This window comes from Capricornis sumatraensis, chromosome 21, assembly GCF_032405125.1.
Source record: "Capricornis sumatraensis isolate serow.1 chromosome 21, serow.2, whole genome shotgun sequence".
Classification (NCBI taxonomy): Eukaryota; Metazoa; Chordata; class Mammalia; order Artiodactyla; family Bovidae; genus Capricornis; species Capricornis sumatraensis.
The window spans coordinates 54,954,234-54,975,595 of NC_091089.1; the positions used below are offsets into that span (position 1 = coordinate 54,954,234).

The window sequence follows — 21,362 nt, forward strand, 5'->3', positions numbered from 1 at the left end:
ATCAAGCTCCCAGGAAACAGCCCTGGATTTTATCATTTGAGCTTTTATGGCGTTCATTTAAACCTTTAGATACCTTGCATCTACTCTCTAATGTCATATGCGTTCTGTCTTACAGGTCCAAAAAGTATTCTTTATTGGGTGGAAGTAACTTGCTTATCTCCAATGTGACAGATGATGACAGTGGAACTTACACCTGTGTTGTCACATATAAAAATGAGAATATTAGTGCTTCTGCAGAGCTCACAGTCTTGGGTAAGTGAAATGAGTTTACCTGTACCCTTCAAAATATATCACCATAATGCGATGCATGCTTATCATTGAAATGCTTCCTATGCTTATTACTGTGAAATTGCAAAGTCCCAATACTCCACATGTGTGCTTGGTCTATGTTGATTAGTTACACAGGGGTTGAATGCAGTTTTTGAATCCTTGCTCATTGATTAAAATCCAGATAGATCACTGCTTAGTCTAATTATTCCAGTTATATAACTGAAACCTATCAAAAATTATTATCAAGCAAAAATGGTAAATATCAAATGAGAGTTTCCAAAATATCTGGGAGAAATAAATAAGAGAAACTGTAGAAAAAAGTAGGTACTTGAGCAGAAAAGTTAAACGTCATTTGAGATGACAAGGTTTCTGACATTAAACTCAGATGTAATGGTAAAGTTGTTTAGTTAATATGGAAATACTGTAAATGTTAGAGTGAAAATGAACCATTAAAATCAAATACTTCTAAAGAAAGCTTGCCTAGCAAGAATCTAAATAAATGTCAGAGGCACGGATAAGTTCATTAAATTGAGATAGGCAAAGTCATTGTGTCTCCTTGCAAATAAATAATTCTCATATGTGGTAGCTACTGAGTCAAACAAAATGTTGTGTTATCTACCCGGTTTCTTTTAACCAGTTTAATTTGAATCATGCAGTTTAGAGAAAATGCTTTAATATTTGAATTTCAATTGCTTTCTCCTGTAGCAACAAGAAAAACTTATTTATCAGTCTTTAAATTTTTTTTTTCCTCTGGAATCTTTTTACCATTTAAAGAGTCTAGAAAAAATCATAGGCTTTCTAAAAATTATTCACTAGAAATGAAAAGGTACAGTCTACTGATTATATCTGCTAACCTATATTGTAATATTACTATGCTATACATTTTGCTTTAAAGTTTGCATTTGGCTTTAAAGTTTGTTCAGAAAATGCTTTCATCTGTACACAATGTAATAATGTATGTGATGGATGAGGGAATGTTTCCTTTGTTCTTTGATCAAACCATAAGCATTAAACTAAGAATAAACAAAGGACTCTAATTATTTGGTCTTAGAGATAGCATTATTCTAAGTAAAATATCAGCTAACTTCAAAATGGCACCAGTTTAATTTACTCTTATTTTATATGGAAGTTTTTTTTGTGAAACAACTTTTGCATTTATAACATCAAAGTACTGGTATTACATATCAGTTACCATCAAAATTATCTTGTATTTTACTAATTATAAGAGAAATGTGGTTATAGAATGAGCTAGAATTTGTGATGACCCAAGCTAAACCTCTAAGTGCAAATACATGAAGTCTAATTAATCAAATTAATTCATTAATTTAGACATGCAATGCTTCGTTGATATTTACATCAAACATCTATAAATACTGACTTCTGAAGATAAGCTAGCCAAGAGATATACGTATGGACATATATATGTATGCACACATTTTGACTTCTGTGTCATCTTCCTCTGGGCATTCCTGTGCGTGTATGTATGCTCTCTAGTCCTTGATTATTGAGCATTATTTTGTTTTGAAATTTTATTTTTTCAAAAAAGTAAGCACTAAGCTGATTTATCATTTTTATCAAGTTTTGTGAAGTATTTGTTTATATCCTGAGGAAAAGTGTCAAAGAAAATTTATACTCTCACCAGCAGTACCAGAGTTTACCACTCACGAGAGAGTATTCTCTAACAATTTATCAAATTGTCTCTTAGTTCTAACTTGCATCTTTATTAAATCCTTATCATTTTTATAATTTTATGGACACTTTCATTTTACATTTTATGACTTGCTATCCATGTTTTTTGGTCTTTATACATTTACTGAAATAGTCATGTTTGTTGATTTGCAGGAACTCTTTATATAGAATAGCAATGATTTGTATGCTCTGAGTATGTGTGAAAAAATAACTTAATTATCAGTGTTAACTCATGTTTGGTTTTCATTATTTTAAAGAATTTATGCATAATTTAAGTTATTCATCAGATAAAATCCCACAGGAAATCCAAGCATGTGCTCATACATTTTAATCAAGCATTTTTCTTAAAAAAAAAAAAAAAGATTCTTTTAAACAAATTTATTCATTTTGGGCTGTGCTGGGTCTTTGCTTTTTTGGCTGGCTTTCTCGAGTTGCAGTGAGCGGGGGACACTCTCTAGTTGGGGTGCCTGGGCTTCTCATCGAGGCAGCTTCTCTTGTTGGGGAGCTCGGGCTCTTGGACAGTACGTGGGCTCATGGTTGAAGCTCCCAGGCTCTGGAGCTCTGGGGCGAGCACAATTACTTGCTCCACAGCATGTGGGATCTTCCCCAGTCAGGGATTGAATCTGTGTCTCCTGTGTTAGCAGGAGCTGCCAGGGAAACCCCAATCATGTATTTTATCAGACTCTTGTTTTGCCTTTCAACTCAATTGTTTCTTAGACTGCCTTTACATGTGAACTGGCATGAAGTAACAGATTATTCAAGTAGGATATAATTTTACATACAAGATAAAGAGATATGCTGTGTTTTTTGTCAGGAGTTTCAGAATTAATGTTCATTAAATATAATTTAAAATATTTGCATCCTAAAGTGGAATTTGAAATTGCCATAATACATAAAGCTATTGAAGAGACCTGTATTAGACAAGATTATGGACAATCTTGTTTGAAATAAATAAAATATAAATAAATTTATGGTTAATAATAACCATTTATATAATGTTTCTGACCTATAAGAATAACCAGCAATACAGTATTGGTAGCCCTGTTTTGAGTACAAGCACTGTGCTAAGTTTTGGAAAGGCTACACAAAGGTTTGAGGTCTGGCTTTGATGCAGTTGCTATATAGTTACAAATTCATGCATTCAGTTGTCTTCATCACTTTCCCAGTAAGACTTTTTCCTTGTGGCATGTAAACATTGAATCTGAAGCTATGAAGAACTGATAGTCTCTGCTCTCATAAAAGAAAGAACCTCAAAAGCGATGGTGACAGGAGAAAGCTTGAAATTACAGTTACAGAGGGGGAGTCTTTGGATGCTATTGCCAGGTTATATTTTGTTTAAATCACTAATGCCATGATTATTTTTAAACTCTAGCTTTTTTAAAAAAGAAACTAAAGAATGGTATACTGTCAGTTCTTATTATCGAAATGTCCAGACTTCTGGCTTAAGAACTATAATCATCATTTCTGAATATATATACATGCTTTTTTGTATCTACCCAGTACCATCATGCACACTTCTCTACATATATTAAGACAACCCTTAATAAACAGGAGGTTTGACACTGCCTTAGGTCTAAATTGATTCACTGTCTGAATCAATGCAGAACTGTATACTTTAAAAAGGTATTTGATCTTTAACCAACGAAGTGCTTGACCTTGGATAAACCCTGTGCCCTGTCTAACTTTCTAACAAAATATTTTATAAGATTTCCATGGGGCTCCTGGTTTTATCATGCACCACTCTTATAGACTGAAATGTTCCCCTCACATTTGTATGTTAACATCTTAATCCCCACTGTGAGTATATTTGGAGAGAGGACTTTTACATAAGTAATTACGGCAAATGAGGTCATAAAGTCAGGGCGCTAATCCAAGAGAAGCGATGTCTTCATCAGAAAAGAAAGAAGTGTCAGGTCACTCTTCCAGTGCACACACAGAGAAGTAACCATGAGGACACAGAGAAGAGCCATCACCTGTAAGCCACAGAGACAGGTCTCACCGGAAACCAACCCTGTCACCTGTAAGCCACAGAGACAGGTCTCACCGGAAACCAGCCCCGTCGCCTGTAAGCCACAGAGACAGGTATCACCGGAAACCAGCCCCGTCACCCGTAAGCCACAGAGACAGGTATCACCGGGAACCAACCCCGTCACCCGTAAGCCACAGAGACAGGTCTCACCGGAAACCAGCCCCGTCGCCAGTAAGCCACAGAGACAGGTCTCACCGGAAACCAGCCCCGTCACCCGTAAGCCACAGAGACAGGTCTCACCGGAAACCAGCCCCGTCGCCTGTAAGCCACAGAGACAGGTCTCAACAGGAACCAACCCCATCGCCTGTAAGCCACAGAGACAGGTCTCAACAGGAACCAACCCCGTCGCCTGTAAGCCACAGAGACAGGTCTCACCGGAAACCAACCCCGTCGCCTGTAAGCCACAGAGACAGGTCTCACCGGAAACCAGCCCCGTCACCCGTAAGCCACAGAGACAGGTCTCACCGGAAACCAATCCCGTCCCCTGTAAGCCACAGAGACAGGTCTCAACAGGAACCAACCCCGTTGCCTGTAAGCCACAGAGACAGGTCTCAACAGGAACCAACCCGTCGCCTGTAAGCCACAGAGACAGGTCTCAACAGGAACCAACCCCGTTGCCTGTAAGCCACAGAGACAGGTCTCACCGGAAACCAACCCCGTCGCCTGTAAGCCACAGAGACAGGTCTCACCGGAAACCAACCCTGCTGGCACCTTGATGTTAGACTTCCAGCCTCCAGAACTGTGAAAACATTAAGTTTCCAGTTGTCTAAACCACCCAGTCCATGGTATTATGTAATGTCAGTGCAACCAGACTAATGTCTGTTAAAAATATCCTTGATCAGTTTTATAGAGATAGAAGCTACAATGGTGAAGTATATTACCAACATTTGTTACACACTGTTAGTATGGGCAGTCTTAAATTTCCATGAGTGTAAAAAAAAAAAAACCTACCTCTTAGCTTACAATAGCAGTGAATGAAAGCCCATTTCTTCATTTATACAATTGATTATATGTAGTTCTAATATCAATATAAATTTAACGTCTGCTTCTCTAATTTTTTTCATTATCCTCATCTATTTAGTAATTTCTAAGTATAAAATATCACATTTTTAGATCCTGTCATTTTATTTGTCTCAATGTTAATAGTAAATATATAATTAACTATGAAAACATACGCTTGTTTCCTAAGTCAGTTCTTAGATAGGCTGTATGAATTCAAATTTCTTGTAGTGTGTCAATTGTCACACACCCTATCAACTCTCAGATGTGTCCAGTAATGGAAGGAAACATGATAATTAAAATTTGATATGACTTTGTGTCCTTTCATTTTTTACATATGTGTTAATTTTATGTTTTTTTATCTGAAACATAACATGTCGTTTGCTGCTACTTTCTGAGCTCGTGTAATTGACCAAGCAGAAATTGACGCATCTGTCTCTTTGGAGAGTAAGTGGCACGCTCACCTTCCATTAAGGTCTTCAGTCACCTCCTTTATAAAGTCACTGGTGGGTTACCCATTTTGGGTTTTAGGCTTAGGTTCTCAGCCATGAATAGAAAGCAGATATTGTAAGACATATTAATTAAGATAATATTTATTCATTTATTGCAGTGTGGTAACTCTTTGGTTGAATGAAGTTCTTCAAAATTTATTGCTTCTGCCTGAGTCACAGTTCTTAAATTTCATGTCTTTCCATAATTGGCCTTTATTAACAGTGACCTCCCTCACCTATATGCATTTAATGATCATAGTCATAAACACTGTGCCTTGGGTAAGTTTATATTGATTATGCTTCACAAGATAATTGCCAAATGGATCATATTGAAATTAGTTAAGATTTTTTTTTTTCGTGGAGAGATATCCCAAAAGTAGAATAGAAGTGCATAAAGTAGGGCAGAATTAAATAAAAAAACATCATTTATTAGCTGCTTAATCCCATCACTGTGTTGATTTATTATAGTTACTTTCCTCCCTTGAGATCACCATTGTCATGAATGTATGCAGTAGTTCTATCCAAAATGATGATTAGAAAATTCTGTTGTGTGCATAAGTGTTTCTGAATAAGAAAATTGGCAAATAGGCTGTTAGTAATATATATATATATATATATATATATATATGATATCACTCCTGCAATTATACCTGGCTGTGGAACTATTAGTTGGATGAGTGGTAGGGTTTATTTATTTATCATACAGATATTTATTTGAAGGCCTACCATGGAGATCTCTACTCTCCTTCCCTCTTTCTTTAGAGAAAACAATTTGAATGGTGTTTTGCATTTATCCTTGAGATGATTATGATCTAATTTTGTTCTTTCTCAGACAGATAAGGAAGGAGGTAGAGGCCCAGAGGGAAAGGCAAAGGCTATGTACTAATTCAGAGCATTAAAAAGGCAATCTAAGACTATAATTTTAATTAGCCCTAGCAATCTCAGCAAGGTGAATTGACCATCTGTGGTTTAGAAGAAGAACTGCTGACAGTGGTGAAAAGCTGCCCGAAAGGGCATTCCATGCCAACGTTTTCCTCAACCATTAGAAGTACACAGTACCCCAGAAGGAGTGTAACTCTGTGAAAGGACTGGGACTAAATTAGACAGGAATGTTTTAATTAAAGTTAGCAAGAGTCAGGGCTTCCCTACTGGTTCATTGGTAAAGAATCTGCCTGCAGTGCAGGAGACCTGGGTTCGATCCCTGGTTCAGGAAGATCCCCTGGAGGAGGGCATGGCAACACACTCTGGTATTTTTGCCTGGAGAATCCCACGGACAGAGGAGTCTGGCAGGCTGCAGTACATGGGGTCGCATAGAGTCAGACACGACTGAAGTGACTAAGCGGCAGCAAGAGTTAGTATCAGTTGTGCTTGCCAGTTTTTAAAGACCAGTGAGGAGATATATACACACATATAAAAATTATAAATATCATGTATATGTATATATGTGTATATATATTATATATATATATCAAATATATATATCTATTTCTTATATACTATCTGGAGAAGGAAATGGCAGTCCATTCCAGTATTGCCTGGAGAATCCCATCAACAGATGAGCCTGGTGGGCTACAGTCCATGGGGTCACAAAGAGTCGGACATGACTAAGTGACTAACATACTATCTAATGTTTTTCTGATTTAATACTTAATATATCTAGGTACATACTCATTTCAGTAGTTTTACATAGGTGTGGACTCATCTTTAGTATAATCTGGTATGTTTCAGCAAGAAGCCTCCAGAGGATACCTAGTATCCGGACACCTGAAATTCACGCTGTGAGACCGAGGCTTCCCCCACCACTTGGTGGCAGTGTACCTAAGGGCAAAAATTAACCAACTTGAAAACACAAGTCTTCAAATGGATGATGTTGTAGCATTTGGAGTTTGTATCTGTACGTTGATCTATTTATTCATTTGTTCAACAAATGTATTTTTAAAATGCAATAATATCTTTCCTAATGCTTAAAGAAACATCCTTATTGAATATCATTCATTGTAATTCACATACTATACAATTCTTTCTCTATGAAAGTGAAGTGAATGTGTTAGTCGCCCAGTCGTCTCTGATTCTTTGTAACCCCATGGACTATAGCCTGCCAGACTCCTTTGTCCATGGGGATTCTCCTCTGTCCATGGGATTCTCCAGGCAAGAAGACTGGAGTGGGTTGCCATTTCCTTCTCTAGAGGATCTTCCCGACTCAGGGACTGAACCCAGGTCTCCTGCATTGCAGGCAGACTCTTTACCTGCTGAGCCACCAGGAAATAGATTTCCCTATTCTGGAAATATGAACAAAATTGTAGAAGACATTGTGTTTTGTGACTGATTTTTTAGACTTGGCATAATATTTTCAAGGCTCATCCTTGTGGTATGTATCAGTACTCCATTTCTTCTGTGGTCAAATAGTATTCCATTTGTATAGATAGATTGCATTTTATTTATCCACTCAGTTGTGCATTACAATTGTCTTCACCTTCTGCCTAGTGTAAATAATTCTATGTGACACTTGTGTACAAGTTTTTGTGTAAACCTATGTTTTTGATTCTCTTAAGTATATGCCTAGAAGTGAAATCGCTAGTTGTGTGACAACTGTGTGTTTAATCATTTGAGTAAGCACCAGGCTGTTTTCCAAAGCTACTGTATTATTTTACATTATCCACAGCTGTGTATGAGTATTTCTATCTCTCTACAGCCTCACCAACACTTGTTAATACCTGACATTTTTATTCTAGCCAACCTAGTGTGTCCAAAACGGTATCTCATTGTAGGTTTGGTTTGAATTCCCCTCATGACTAATAATGTTGAGTATTTTTGGTGGGATTATTGGCCATTTGTGTATCTTTCTTGAAGAAAATTCTATTCAGATTCTTTGCCCATAATTTATATAATTTAATCCTCGGGGTCCACAGTACAGGTTTCTTCAGAATCTCTTAACAGGCTAGTGTTTGGGAAATGCTTTGTGCCATTAGCCAAGACGATAGAGTTGAAAGCCACTTTTTTCCTGTGTTTGGGGGATGAAAGAGTGTTTTAGAAGAAGAATATCCCATTATCAGCAGTAAAGCTACACCAATTTAGCTTACATGTAATTGCAACTTACTATGTATGTTTCTGTGGGAACTGCCTTCCCAGTTAGAAGGGGAATTTTACCATGGTTAGTGGGTGTAGCCATTTTTTTGTTATTTCAGTTCAGACCCATTACACATTTTGTAGGAAGCAACATGATGCCTTTTTAATCACAGCCCAGTGTTTCCCTCCTGCTAAGAAAAAATACATGTGATATTTGTGAGCTTGCATCTACTGCTTCTTTAGAGGATCAGCAAAGAAAATAATTAGCCCCGGTGATTAAATTATATAATTTAATTTTCCCTTGGTGTGTTCCTAGTGACATTCAAAAAATAGTGAATCCAACTGCTGAATTCTTGGTCATAACACTTTATCACTGATTTCCAGTGTATGAAAACAAAAGACATTTCAAACAAGCCTGGAGATTGGGGTGTGTGTGTGTGTGTTCGTTCCTTAAAGGATGGTTAGTCAGGGAGAGGTGGGGATTGTGTATGTAATATTATGTTTCTCTTTTAGAATGCTAATTTAGGTTGTAAAATAACCTTGGGGATTAAGATTCCACAGGGTCACTGTGTAGACTTACGCAGAGGGAGAGGAGCATTTTCCTTCTTTGATTTTCTTGAAACAAAAATAAATTCATAAGAGATAAATTCTGGCCTCAGAAGAAGATATCAGTGAGTGAGTTTTCCTTCCGCTTCTCTTGACTGCCTTTGTGTAAACAGAGGAGCAAGTTTATTCACATCTCCACCCCACTGCATGGTTTTCTTCTTTTTGGCTTTATGCTTTATGGAATATTTTGTTTTTATCAGCATCTCTCCTAAAATCGGGAGCATTTGTATGAAGGTGAAGCTCATCTTTTATTCTAGCCACAGCGCCTTCTTCCACCATCTTGCTCTTCCCTCTGCTTTTCCAGTGTGCTCCAGTTTGTAATACTTGATGATGTTTCTGGGTAAGCGACTGAGAACACAGTCTGTGCATTGGACCAATGGCAACTCATCTGCAGAGCTGCTATGAAGATTGTACGTGTTTGTGCTAAAATGCTGCAGTTGTGTGTGACTGTCTGTGACCCTGTGGACTGTAGCCCACCAGGCTGCTCTGTCCATAGGATTCTCCAGGCAAGAATACTGGAGTGGGTCGCTGTGCCCTCCTCCAGGGTATGAAGATTACGCTGAGTGAAATGATACATGTTCAATGCAGCTTCAGGACACTGCCTAGAATGGAGCAGCTATTTGATAAGTGGTATCATTATCATTATCTGGCCATTAACATGCATGCTGCTTGATGACGCAGACTCAGAATGCAAGTCTCATTTAGATTTTATAAGTTGGGTGGGTCTTGCCATCTCCTGACGTTTCAGGGAAGCTCCAGGAGAAAGAAGCTCTGTTAGAGGCGCATTCTAGAAGGGACTCTAAGAATGGTGGAACTTGAGGCACTAAAATTTACCTGACATACGGAATCACTGAACCGAAGTTGGAGAACTGAGGGAAAATGAATAAGTTCTGCTGTTTTGAGTGGGCTCTAGAGTCTAGTGATTTGGACATGAACCAGGGTCTAGTACATGTGAAGCATTAAATAAATATTAGCTATTATGATTTTAAGAAATAATCTGAGTTAGAAGTATCATAGACTTTCTTACAGGAACTTAAGAAGTGTTCTACCATTATTTACTATTTACCAAAGACTGTGAAAAATGTCATTTAATGTAAATTATTAAATGAAAATCACCTAGAAAATAAGTATTCACAATTAAGTTAGCTTTGGATAATGGAATATTTATCATTCACGTATATTATACCCATGAAAACTTTCAAAATAAGTAAGTAGAGTTTGGTTTAATGAATATGTTCTCAGTGTTGTAATACATTAAACCCAGTCATGAGCTTTTGTGCACTCTTTTGCTTATATCCTACTTATATTAAAAGTTCAACCTCAAGAATGTATTTCAGATCTACACGCTTTTCTCCATCTTGACTTTCCTCACTCTAAATAAATCCAACAACTTTCACCTGTTAACTGGAACAGACCTACAATATCCTGTCTCTCCATCAATGGGATACATTACTGTATCCCATTCTCACCCACTAATCAGAATACATTACATTCCTCCTTAGAAATTGAAACTCTTAAGGCCCTTCCATTTTTTTTTCTTTTTTCTTTATTAAACTAAAAACTCCTTACCACATCTTACTAACTGCTGTGGGATTTAGCTTGTGTTAAATTTTCTAACTTCATCACGTCTTACCTTTCTTCCTGAGCCTCCCATCCTGGCTTCCTGTCTGTTCCTTGAACAAACCAATTTTCAGTCTCAAGCATTTGCAGGCAGCTTCCAGTTCCTTTGTGGCTCAGCTGGTAAAGAATTTGCCTGCAATGCGGGAGACCTGGGTTCGATCCCTGGGTCGGGAAGATCCGCTGGAGAAGGGAAAGGCCACCTACTCCAGAATTCTGGCCTGGAGAATTCCATGGGCCAGTCGATGGGGTTGCAAAGGGTCAGACATGACTGAGCGACTTTCACTTTCCAGTGTCTGGAGTTATGTTCCCTCAGCTCTTTAAGTGACTGCTCCTTGCCCAGATCATATCACAGATATCACCCTCTTATGGAGTTTGTCCTCCTCGTCCACTCTGACTACAGCAGCCTCTTTCAGTTACTCTGCTCCACCATCCTGTTTTTTCCCCTTTGCAGTACTTACTGCAGTCTGTTATTATCTCTGTCCTCATTCTGTCTTGATAAGAGTAGAGTCCTTATCTATTTCTTTCATTGTTATGTATCCCCAGAAACTAATCAAACAACCGTGTTGATTAATGATATTTTGCCATCACTATCTGCATCGATGTTTTCATAACTCACATTTATTGGGCACACATTATTTGCCAGGCATTGTGCAGAGTGCTGTTTTCTCAAGTAATCTGAAATCTCTAAGGGAGGTAGTCTTCTTATTTCCATTTGTATCTCCACTTTAGAGATGAGGAAATTGAGACTCATCATCATTCCCCGTGTCGTCACCATCATCACCACCACCACCACCATCATTTTAGGAAGCAGAATTAGAATTGGTACTGTCTTTCTCAGAAAGTGGTCAGAGAAAGGAATAGGGCCCTTCGATGGAGAAAATCCATCAAGACAACCCAAAGGAGTCAGTCAGACAGGTGGATCATCAGGGCAGGCTTCTGGTAAACAACACAAACCACCACCCCCCACCCCCCCGCCAAAATCTTAGATGTTGTATAATTCTCAAGGTTTGATCTCCAGGCCAGCAGCACTGGCATCACTTGTGAAAGTGAAAATGAAGTCGCTCATCGTGTCCGACTCTTTGCGACCCCACAGACTGTAGCCCACCAGGCTTCTCCATCCATGGGATTTTCCAGGCAAGAGTACTGGAATGGGTTGCCATTTCCTTCTCCAGGGGACCTTCCTGACCCAGGGATCAGGGATCGAGCCCAGGTCTCCTGCATTGTAGGCGGATGCTTTACCTTCTGAGCCATCAGAAAAGTCCACGGCATCACTTGTAAGCCTGTTAGAAATGCAGATTTGCTGCCCTTGCCTACTGAATCAGAAACCCTGGAGGTGGGTGCAAGAAATTGCATCTCAATAAGGCTTCCTAGAGAATTCGTGATCACTTCTTTAAGAAAAAGAAGACCTATCTGGGAGATAGCAAAAGAAAAGTGAAATTAACAAGAGTAAGACAAGACATTCATTCAAAAACCAAACCCAACAGCCAAAAGTAAGGTTAATAGGCCATGTGCAAAGACACAGAAGTGTTATCAAGGCTGGAGGATAAGGGAGGGAGGGGCTCGGATATAAGGAGGAACAGTCAAGGTAGAGAATGGGGTGGCCGGAGGTAGGGAGTCAAGTAAGCTTAGACACTATCCGAATGGGCTTAATCGCCCTCACCTGCAGCACTTGCTGAAGTTGTTAAAATTTCCCTCTGATACATAGGATTAGCAAGGGAGCATGAGATTGGACTAAGCCAAAAGTAGAATTAAAAAGAAGCAAAAACAGAACAAGGCTCCCATGGCTCCAATTATATCTACTGGAAGGATGTGGGCCTCGGGATGAAGATGGGCCATGATGACTGCCCTGAGACAGATCTGTAAGTTTGCAGATGACTCTGAAACTGTTCCAGTGAGCTGGATGTATCTTGCAAGAACACTTTGTAATAGGCAAAATAACAGAGGATACATTTCAGCTGCGGCAAGTATAACATGATATGTCTGGGGAAATGTAATCCAAACTATGCTGGTAATATGAATTACTCTCCTGTATTACTTTTGTCTAGGGAAAAACTTGATATCTGAATCTGTGTCAACTATTTCTTGAAGATAGTCCAGTGTAGAGTGGCAGCTCAAAAGATCGACCAAATGCCAGAGATAGCATTGAAAAAAATGGATAAAATTAAAAAAAAACAGAATTATATAATTTTGTTAAATCTTTGAACAGAATGAATAATGTTTCTGAACTTGGAGTAGAGATCATGGTTCTATTGAGTATATTCCATCAAGACCATAAAACAGAGAAGCCTGAAAGCTTAACAGAACTGATCAAAGGAATAAAATAGTAAGACCAGATGAGAATTTTTCAGTTCAGAAAAATGATGGGTGAAAAGGGACACAATCAAATTCATGTCCATGAAGGATATTAGTAAGTGGAGCTTGGTCATTCAACAAATTCAAGAATACTATACCTTGGAGAATGTTCTTGAAGCTTGAAGGTAACTTTAGGATGAAAAAAGAAAAGACAAAGTGTTAGATTTCTTTTTATACCTGGTGGTAAATTTGTTGATGTTGTTCCCCACAAGTGAGTTCATAAATTAGAAAGATAATAAGTAATATAAATAACAATTTGATTTTAGAAAATATTTTAAATGGTTTCCTTAACATTTAAGGAAGACATTATTTGGAAATACATTAAAATTTATGCATTCTCATGAAAATCAGACTCTAGTAATTAATGGCTGATTCAGTATTATAGTTTTAAATTAGTCTTTATCATATATGTATATATACATGCTCAAACACACACTCATATTCACACACATGCACATACATATATAAATTTGTATTTGCTCTCCTTTAAAATAAAATTTTATGAAAGAAACATGTACACATTAATTATATACATTTTAAAATGCAGGAGTATACAAATAGTAAACATGAACACAAATAGTATGCAAATAGTATACAAATAGCTTGCTAGTATACTATTAATATTTTACTATGCTATTTTCTGTACATGGTTAAATTTTGTACTTGATTCTAATTTTTAAATGTATTTACTGCCTCTAGAATTTTGTCACTATGTAGATTGTTGATTTAATAAGCATTTTTAATCATAATAACATGAAAATACTAATAGTCTGTGAAACCACATTTACCAGAATGTAAGGTTTTAACTGTAGTTCAAAATGAGTTAGACTATGAACACTTTTTGTTTTATTTTTTAATCTGGTTTTAGTATTCAAGTTTATTATACTCATGAAATTAAGTAGTTTTCTAATTCTGCATCATTTCTATAAGCACATTTTATTTATAATGTCTTTTCTTTTGTGTTTTAACACTATGCTGTTTAGTATGTGAAGACTGTTTATGTCTTTATGTGGTATATCTTTTAATAGAACATATAGGCTCCCATGGACGGAGGAGCCTGGTGGGCTCCAGTCCATGGGGTCGCTAAGAGTCGGACACAACTGAGTGACTTCACTTTCACTTTTCACTTTCGTGTATTGGAGAAGGAAATGGCAACCCACTTCAGTGTTCTTGCCTGGAGAATCCCAGGGACAGGGGAGCCTGGTGGGCTGCCGTCTATGGCATTGGACACAACTTAACTGACTTAGCAGCAGCAGCAAGGGTAGCCTGTGTTTGTTCATATCTACCCAATTTGAAATAATTTGTCTTTTCTAAGGAGAGTTTCACTTTGTCATTTATTGTCACACAATTTAAATTATTGTCATGAGATATTTGAGAAAACAGATTCTGTGTTTGAATACTGATGCTGTTTACTGGCTATTATCCAGAATTTGCATGAAGACTTAAATAGTGAATTTAAAGTACTTGATGTAATTTTTGTCACAAAGTAAAGTATTTCCTGAAGTAGCAGGTGGCGCTAGTGGTAAAGAACCCACCTGCTCCTCCAGGAGACATAAGAGATGCAGATTTGATCCCTGGGTGGAGAAGATCCCCTGGAGAAGGGCATGGCAACCCACTCCAGTATTCTTGCCTAGAGAATCCCATGGACAGAGGAGCTTGGCGGGTTACAGTCCATGGGCTCACAAAGAGTCGGGCAGAACTGAGGCAGCTTCGCACACATGCATGCATATATATACACATTACACCTTCTATGTGTTTTTAACTGATATGTGGAAGCATTTTATGTATCATTTACGAGGACGGTGTATATAGTGATGGTTAAAACTTAAATTCTCTAAGCAAAGATCCCATCCATGTATCTCATATTTTTAACATTCAGAAAAAAGCAAGGGAGATTTTCCTTGTGTTATTACAGTAGTATTTAATAGGACTTGGAAGTGATGGGTAATGAGAATATCAATGTTTGGCAATAAACCTGGGTTTTAAATAATAAAAAAGATGTTATTTTGGTGAATAACATTTCTCTATCTCACTTTATACAAGGAGTATACAATTGGTGGAAGCAGAGCTGCTTCCTTGGGAATGTGAATGATTGAAGAACCAGATCTGCCTCCTCCAGGTGAGAGCCTGGTAAAGAAACTGAGTGTTAGAGTTAGGAAATGACACCTCTAGGGTCCAAGTTTTCTTAACACAGGACTGGGGGATTTTGGCAGAAAGTAACACCTGTGGCTGACAGTTTGTTACATAAGTGAATATTGAGACACTGGGTCAATAACATTTGAGTAACAAAAGATGTATAAATATATCTCTAGTCAATGAGTTGTTAAATCCAAAAGTTAAAGGCAAAATCACTGAAGACCAGGAATTCCAACCCTTTAGTTCTGCATGGAAACTGGCTATGTTATTGCAGCCAATAGTCTGAAGCCTAGAGTCACAGTCTTTGAAGAAGTAAGGCAAAAAGACCCAGTTTTCCTGAAAGAGTTTTACAAGCAAGAGCCCATGGAAAGCATTGAGAAGTGATAGGTAAAGGAGAGGGAGTTAAGAAATCTATTCAAAGAAGAAAGAGATTTTTAAAATGGATAGCAAAGGTGCTTATAGTGTGATTTCTACCAGCAGCAACATCATCTGGGAATATGTTAGAAATGCAAAATTGTTCTCCACCCCATACCTACTGCAAAAGACACGGCAGAGGAAGGGGTCCTAACCATCTGTGTTCCCTCGGGGGTTTGTAATGCAGAGAAGCAGCGGACTGTAGAGGAGATCAGGGGCCATTCTGTACGTGGATCAACAACTCCATCTCCAGCCGTAGCCACAGATGGCATCACTGTATTACAGCTTACTGTGATACTCGTGGTGAGAAACTTAAAGGATCCAGGGCTTTACTTTATTGTCTGTCTGTTTTAGTCTAGCTTGTTTAAGAAGGCAGGTTAATGACGTGATAGATCACTTCTCATCGACTCTCTTGGGGGCATTTGAATTGATAACCACTAAGCTATCAAAAATACGTGTGTTTCTAGAATACCAAATGTCTACAAAATGCTGGATGACTAAACAATGTTGTTTAGTCAGTAAATCGTGTCCGATTCCTTTTTTGCGACCCCATGGACTGTAGCCTGCCAGATTCCTTCTGTCCATGGAATTTTCCAGGCAAGAATACTGGAGTGGCTTGCCATTTCTTTCTCCAGGGGATCTCCCCAACCCAGGGATTGAATCTGTATCTCTTGTATTGGCAGACTTTTTTTTTTTTTTTTTACCGTGGAGCCATGAAATATCATGTTACTGTCTTGTACTATTTATGAATGAAGGTCACTATTACAGTCCTATCAATTTGACATTTATTCTCCTAGTCTCCCCCAAATCTTCCATTGTTGGTGCTATTGTTTTGTTTGAAAACATGAACTTAGATTTTGACCCAAAATAAAATAAACCTTTCTAAGATTTATATGAGTAATGTTTAAGATAAATGATTATTATATTAATACAACATTAAATTTGTCATATTTTTAAAAACTCACTTCCCTTTCCTTCCCCCACTCACCTTGAAAACATACCAGAAATATATTGATATGGGTGTGTGAAAAATTAGAGCCAGTAATCCAATCCAGGGCCAGAATGTGGCTCTTGCCTCCAGTGTGACACTTAGGGAATGCCCCCAAACTCAGTAATCAAGATGAATAATATTTAAAAGCTATATTTTAAAAATCAAAATAAAAACCTTGATGAACAAAATGTAAATCTATTTGATAAGCATAGTCTGGTCATGATTTTGCAAGAAGCATCACACTTGCCTCACCTTAATCCTGGTCTTGTTGTGTCTAATTGCCACTCTTGGTCCCATTAAGAACACTCTGGTTAACACCAGTTATCTGACTGGTTCTGCTTGTCTTGACTCTGGGTTGGCCTAGGTATATATACATTGAAACATACTAGGAATTCAGGTCTCCAGGAGTTTTACTTATATACAGTTTGAGGTATCTCCAGAAGAAGAGGATTGAGGGAAAGTAGCTTTAACCTAAAACATCTTTATTTTGTAAAAACAAAATCATGTTAAATAAGGCATTCCACAGGGGACGTTTTTATGTCAGTTAAGTAGAAAGACATGCTTTGTTCTTGAATAATGCAAAATGTCCACATATTTATACCATCATCCCTCCATATCCATTGGTATCATATCCGCAAATTCTGCATCTACAGATTGAACCAACCACAGAATGAAAATACTTTTTAAAAATTCAGAAAGTTTCTTGGGACTTCTTGGCAGTCCAGGAGGAAGTGGATTTGATCCATTGGGGAACTAAGATCCCAAATATGGTGTGGCCAAAAAATAAATACAAAGTTCCAAAAAGCAATGCTTGAATATCACAAGGCAACTTTTTGCATAGCATTTGCATTGTATTCCATATTATAAGTAATCTAGAGATTATCTAAAGTATACAGAAGGATGTATAGCTTATATGCAAATACTACACCATTGTATATATAGGACTTGATCGTTGCCCTATTTCTGTATCCACAAAGGGAGGGGGAGGTCCTGGAACCAGTCCCCCTTGGATATTGAGGGGTGATTGTTTTGGTTGACTCCTTATACTGGATACTCTCCAAATCCTGAATTTGGTTGTCTAAGCAAGAGCACCTTGGCATCAGACTGCAGTGATATAAATAACCGAAAATTCCCTGTAGTTGGAAGTAAGGAGGGTTAATAGGAGACCTAGGACAGCAATATATTCTGGTGCACTTAAGGATATCTAGAGGAAGTTGATCAGAGTGTAACTGATCTCGTTAAGTGGCGGTTTGACCACAAGTACCTAACATGTGTGAGAGAGGCAGATGAAAAGTGATCACCTTATTATATCAGTCTTCAAATGTTTTATTACTTTTCGACCTGGAAGTTAGGAACGGGGCTCAGCCCTGCTTATGAGGATCGTGGGGAATACATCTGATGGAAGTAGCCATCCATGCATGCTGCCAGGGCCAAGAGTCATGTTCCATCTGGCTGCCAAGGTCCCAGGTTCCAAGTTTCCAAACTGCCTGGCCAGTTAGGAACAACCCTCTGGCTGAAGTTGCATGTTCAAGAATCCATAAAGGATGCCTACTGAACTTCAAATGTAAAGTGCCCTGTAGTTCTGTTTCTAAGAAGGTAACTATGACATATTTAGGAGACACTGATGAAGGGAATGACCTGTAACGTAAGAGTCAACAACTCCAGTCTCTTACAGGTAGAAAGACATCTGTTTTATTTTAATTACTGTTAAAGAGCAAGCACAAAAGCACGTCTCTGAACGTGTTCTAGCTAAATAAAGTAAAATAATATTAGCACAAAAGTCTTTAAAAGATGGAGAATACAGAAAGAATATTAGGATTAATACAACATTATTATTGAGTCAGGATATATACAGAATATTTTGTTGCACTGTTATTTTGTGTGCTATTATGACTTTTATTGTGGTGCAAACTAACCTGATAAAACTCTCTAGAAATCATTCCTGGTCCTCCTCTTTCTCCAAAACCATTATATTTAAAGAAGTCTTTAGGTTAGTTTCTTACCCACTAATTCCTCTATCATCGTGAGTGAGTGTGTGTGTGTGTGTATGAGGAATTTATTCTGAATATTCAGGACATAGACTGGATTGGGAAAGGAGCTTCTATAATTATGAGTGATACTGAAAAATAAGAGTTAATCACTTATTTAGTGCCTTCATGTACAGCAGACACCACACTAGTGTTTCACATGAACTTATGCTTCTGTTTACTACAATTCAGTAAAGTATGCATCCAATCCCTATTTTATGAATTAGAGGACTGAGACTGAGAGATTAAACGGCTTGCATTCATAGCTAATAGCCGTCCGAGTCTGGATTCAGGTTTATGTTCTTTCATCCCCTGCATGTGAACCCCCTGGGTCAGCCCTTTCTCCAGCTGCTTCCAGGCTTCTGACTCTCTTCCAGCTCCCGAGCAACTTACCCTCTTGTTAGCACACCCAGAGTGAACGCTCATCCACTGAGGGCTAAGTGAGACCAGATCTTAGGCTTAGCAGTAACATATCTCCTTTAATGAGGGCTTCCCAGGTGGTTCAGTGGTAAAGAATCTGCCTGCTAATGTGGGAGACATAAAAGATGTGGGTTCGATCTTTGGGTCAGGCAGATCCCCTGGAGTAGGAAATGGCAACCACTCCAGTACTCTTGCCTGAAAAATTCCATGGACAGAGGAGCGTGGTGGACTGCAGTCCGTGGGGTTCCAAAGAGGTGGACTTAACTGAGTGTGTGTGTGTGTGCGCGTACACATACACACACCTTGTTTAATCTTCACAGTATGTGATGTATCATCATTGTACCCCTATTTCAAATCTGAAAACCAGGGCTCTGAGAGCTTAAGTAAATTGCCTTGGTCACACACCTAGGACATAGTTGATTCAAGACTCAGATCCAGATGGATTTTCCTCCAGATGTCATGCTCTCAATGATTATGTAAATCAGGCTCACGCTATGCCATGCCTCCACTGTGAAACAGCAGTGAAACCTTTGGATCAATAGTCACAGATGTCAAGGTTTTATCCCAGATGTGGCCCTTGCCAAGACCTGTCTCTTACATCTGTGTAAAGTGAAAGTGATGTCGCTCAGTCGTGTCCGACTCTTTGCAACCCCATAGCTTGTACCAGGCTCCTCCGTCCATGGAATTCTCCAGGCAAGAGTACTGGAGTGGGTTGCCATTTCCTTCTCCAGGGGATCTTCCCAACCCAGGTATTGAACCTGGGTCTCCCACACTGCAGACAGATGCTTTACTGTCTGAGCCACCAGGGAATCCCCTTACATCTGTAGGGCAATGTTATTAATATTTCCTGCCCTGTGTAGGTCTTATCTTTGTTGTGAGACTTCAGCCAGAAGCCGAGAATGGGATAACTCTCGCCTCAAGTCAGTGCTGAAATACTGTGAGCGGCTTGAGAGGCTGGGGCTGCCGTAATGATCTGCGTGCTGCATCTCACACAAGCTAGAAGAGTTCTTGACTTTGAAGCTTTTCAAGACTCAGACAAAAAGCAAAAAAAATGAAACTCTTGGTAAGAGGGAAGTCAAGAGTGGGAAAAGGCTCCTCTCTATTTCCCTCCTTAGGGACAGAACCAGCTGAAAATGTAATTTAGAGCAGCAGTCCCCACCATTTTTGGCACCAGGGACTGGTTTTGTGGAAGGCAGTTTTTCCATGGACAGTGAAGGAATGGTTTCAAGATGATTCAAGCACACTACATTTGTTTTGGCGCTGCTGATCCCACAGGAGGTGGAGCTCAGGCAGTCATGCGAGCATTGGGGAGTGTCTGAAAATGCAGATGAAGCCTTGCTCCCTAGCCCACTGCTCACCTCCTGCTGTGCAGCCCTGTTCCCAAGAGCCCACATACAGCTACCAGTCAGTGGCCTGGGGCTTGTGTGTGTGGGTTCTCAGTCGCTTCAGTCGTGTCTGACTCTTTGCAACCCCATGGACTGTAGCCCACCAGGCTTCCTCTCTCCATGGGATTCTCCAGGCAAGAACACCAGGGTGGGTTGCCATGTCCTCCTCCAGGGGATCATTCCGACCCAGGGATCGAGAACCTGGAGTCTCCTCCGTTACAGGCAGATTCTTTACCACTGAGTCACTGGGCAAGCCCCAACCTAGGGGTTGGGGACCCCTGATTTGGAAGGTTCTGATGAAGAACAAATAGAATTATCACGATAGCATTCCTCATTAATAAGTTTCCTTTTATGTGTTTGTTCTGTTTTTCCATTCCCCTCCCACAAATTTATTGCTTCTTAGAATGAATGCAACATAAGGAATAGTAACAGCTGATAGCTTCTGAAAATAATCCTGAGACTTGCCTCTGAAATTCACATGAGCTGAGGTCATGTGGTAATGAGTTGGCTACTTTTCTTTTGCTTTCAGAGTAGACTTCAGTGAAGTCCAAGGTTTACTGACCTCCCTGCAGGGCAGACAGGATTAATGAATGTATTAAGAAGGCAAGATACTAAGATACTAAATCACTGGCAGTAATAGATCTTGTCTTTCTAATTCCAAAACACTAGTGATTTGAGAACTTTGCGGGGGAAAAATACAGGCATATCTACCATTTCTTTTTCAAACTACTTTTCCTGTCTCCTGAGTCTCAATTTGGGAATTATTTTCATCATAAAAATAAGAACTAAATGTTCAAATCCCCATCACTAATAGTCAGGGACATTTCATCAGTTTGACAAATGTTTCTTAAGGATCTACTTCTACAG

General features: G+C 38.8%; 1 protein-coding gene across 1 annotated transcript in view; it reads left to right on the forward strand.

Moving 5' to 3' along the window:
- Window positions 1–21,362, forward strand: part of DCC (DCC netrin 1 receptor) — an 813,847-nt gene that overhangs the window by 144,818 nt on the left and 647,667 nt on the right. The window contains 1 exon segment of the mRNA XM_068993780.1: window positions 116–252. Coding sequence (XP_068849881.1) covers window positions 116–252 — 137 coding nt within the window.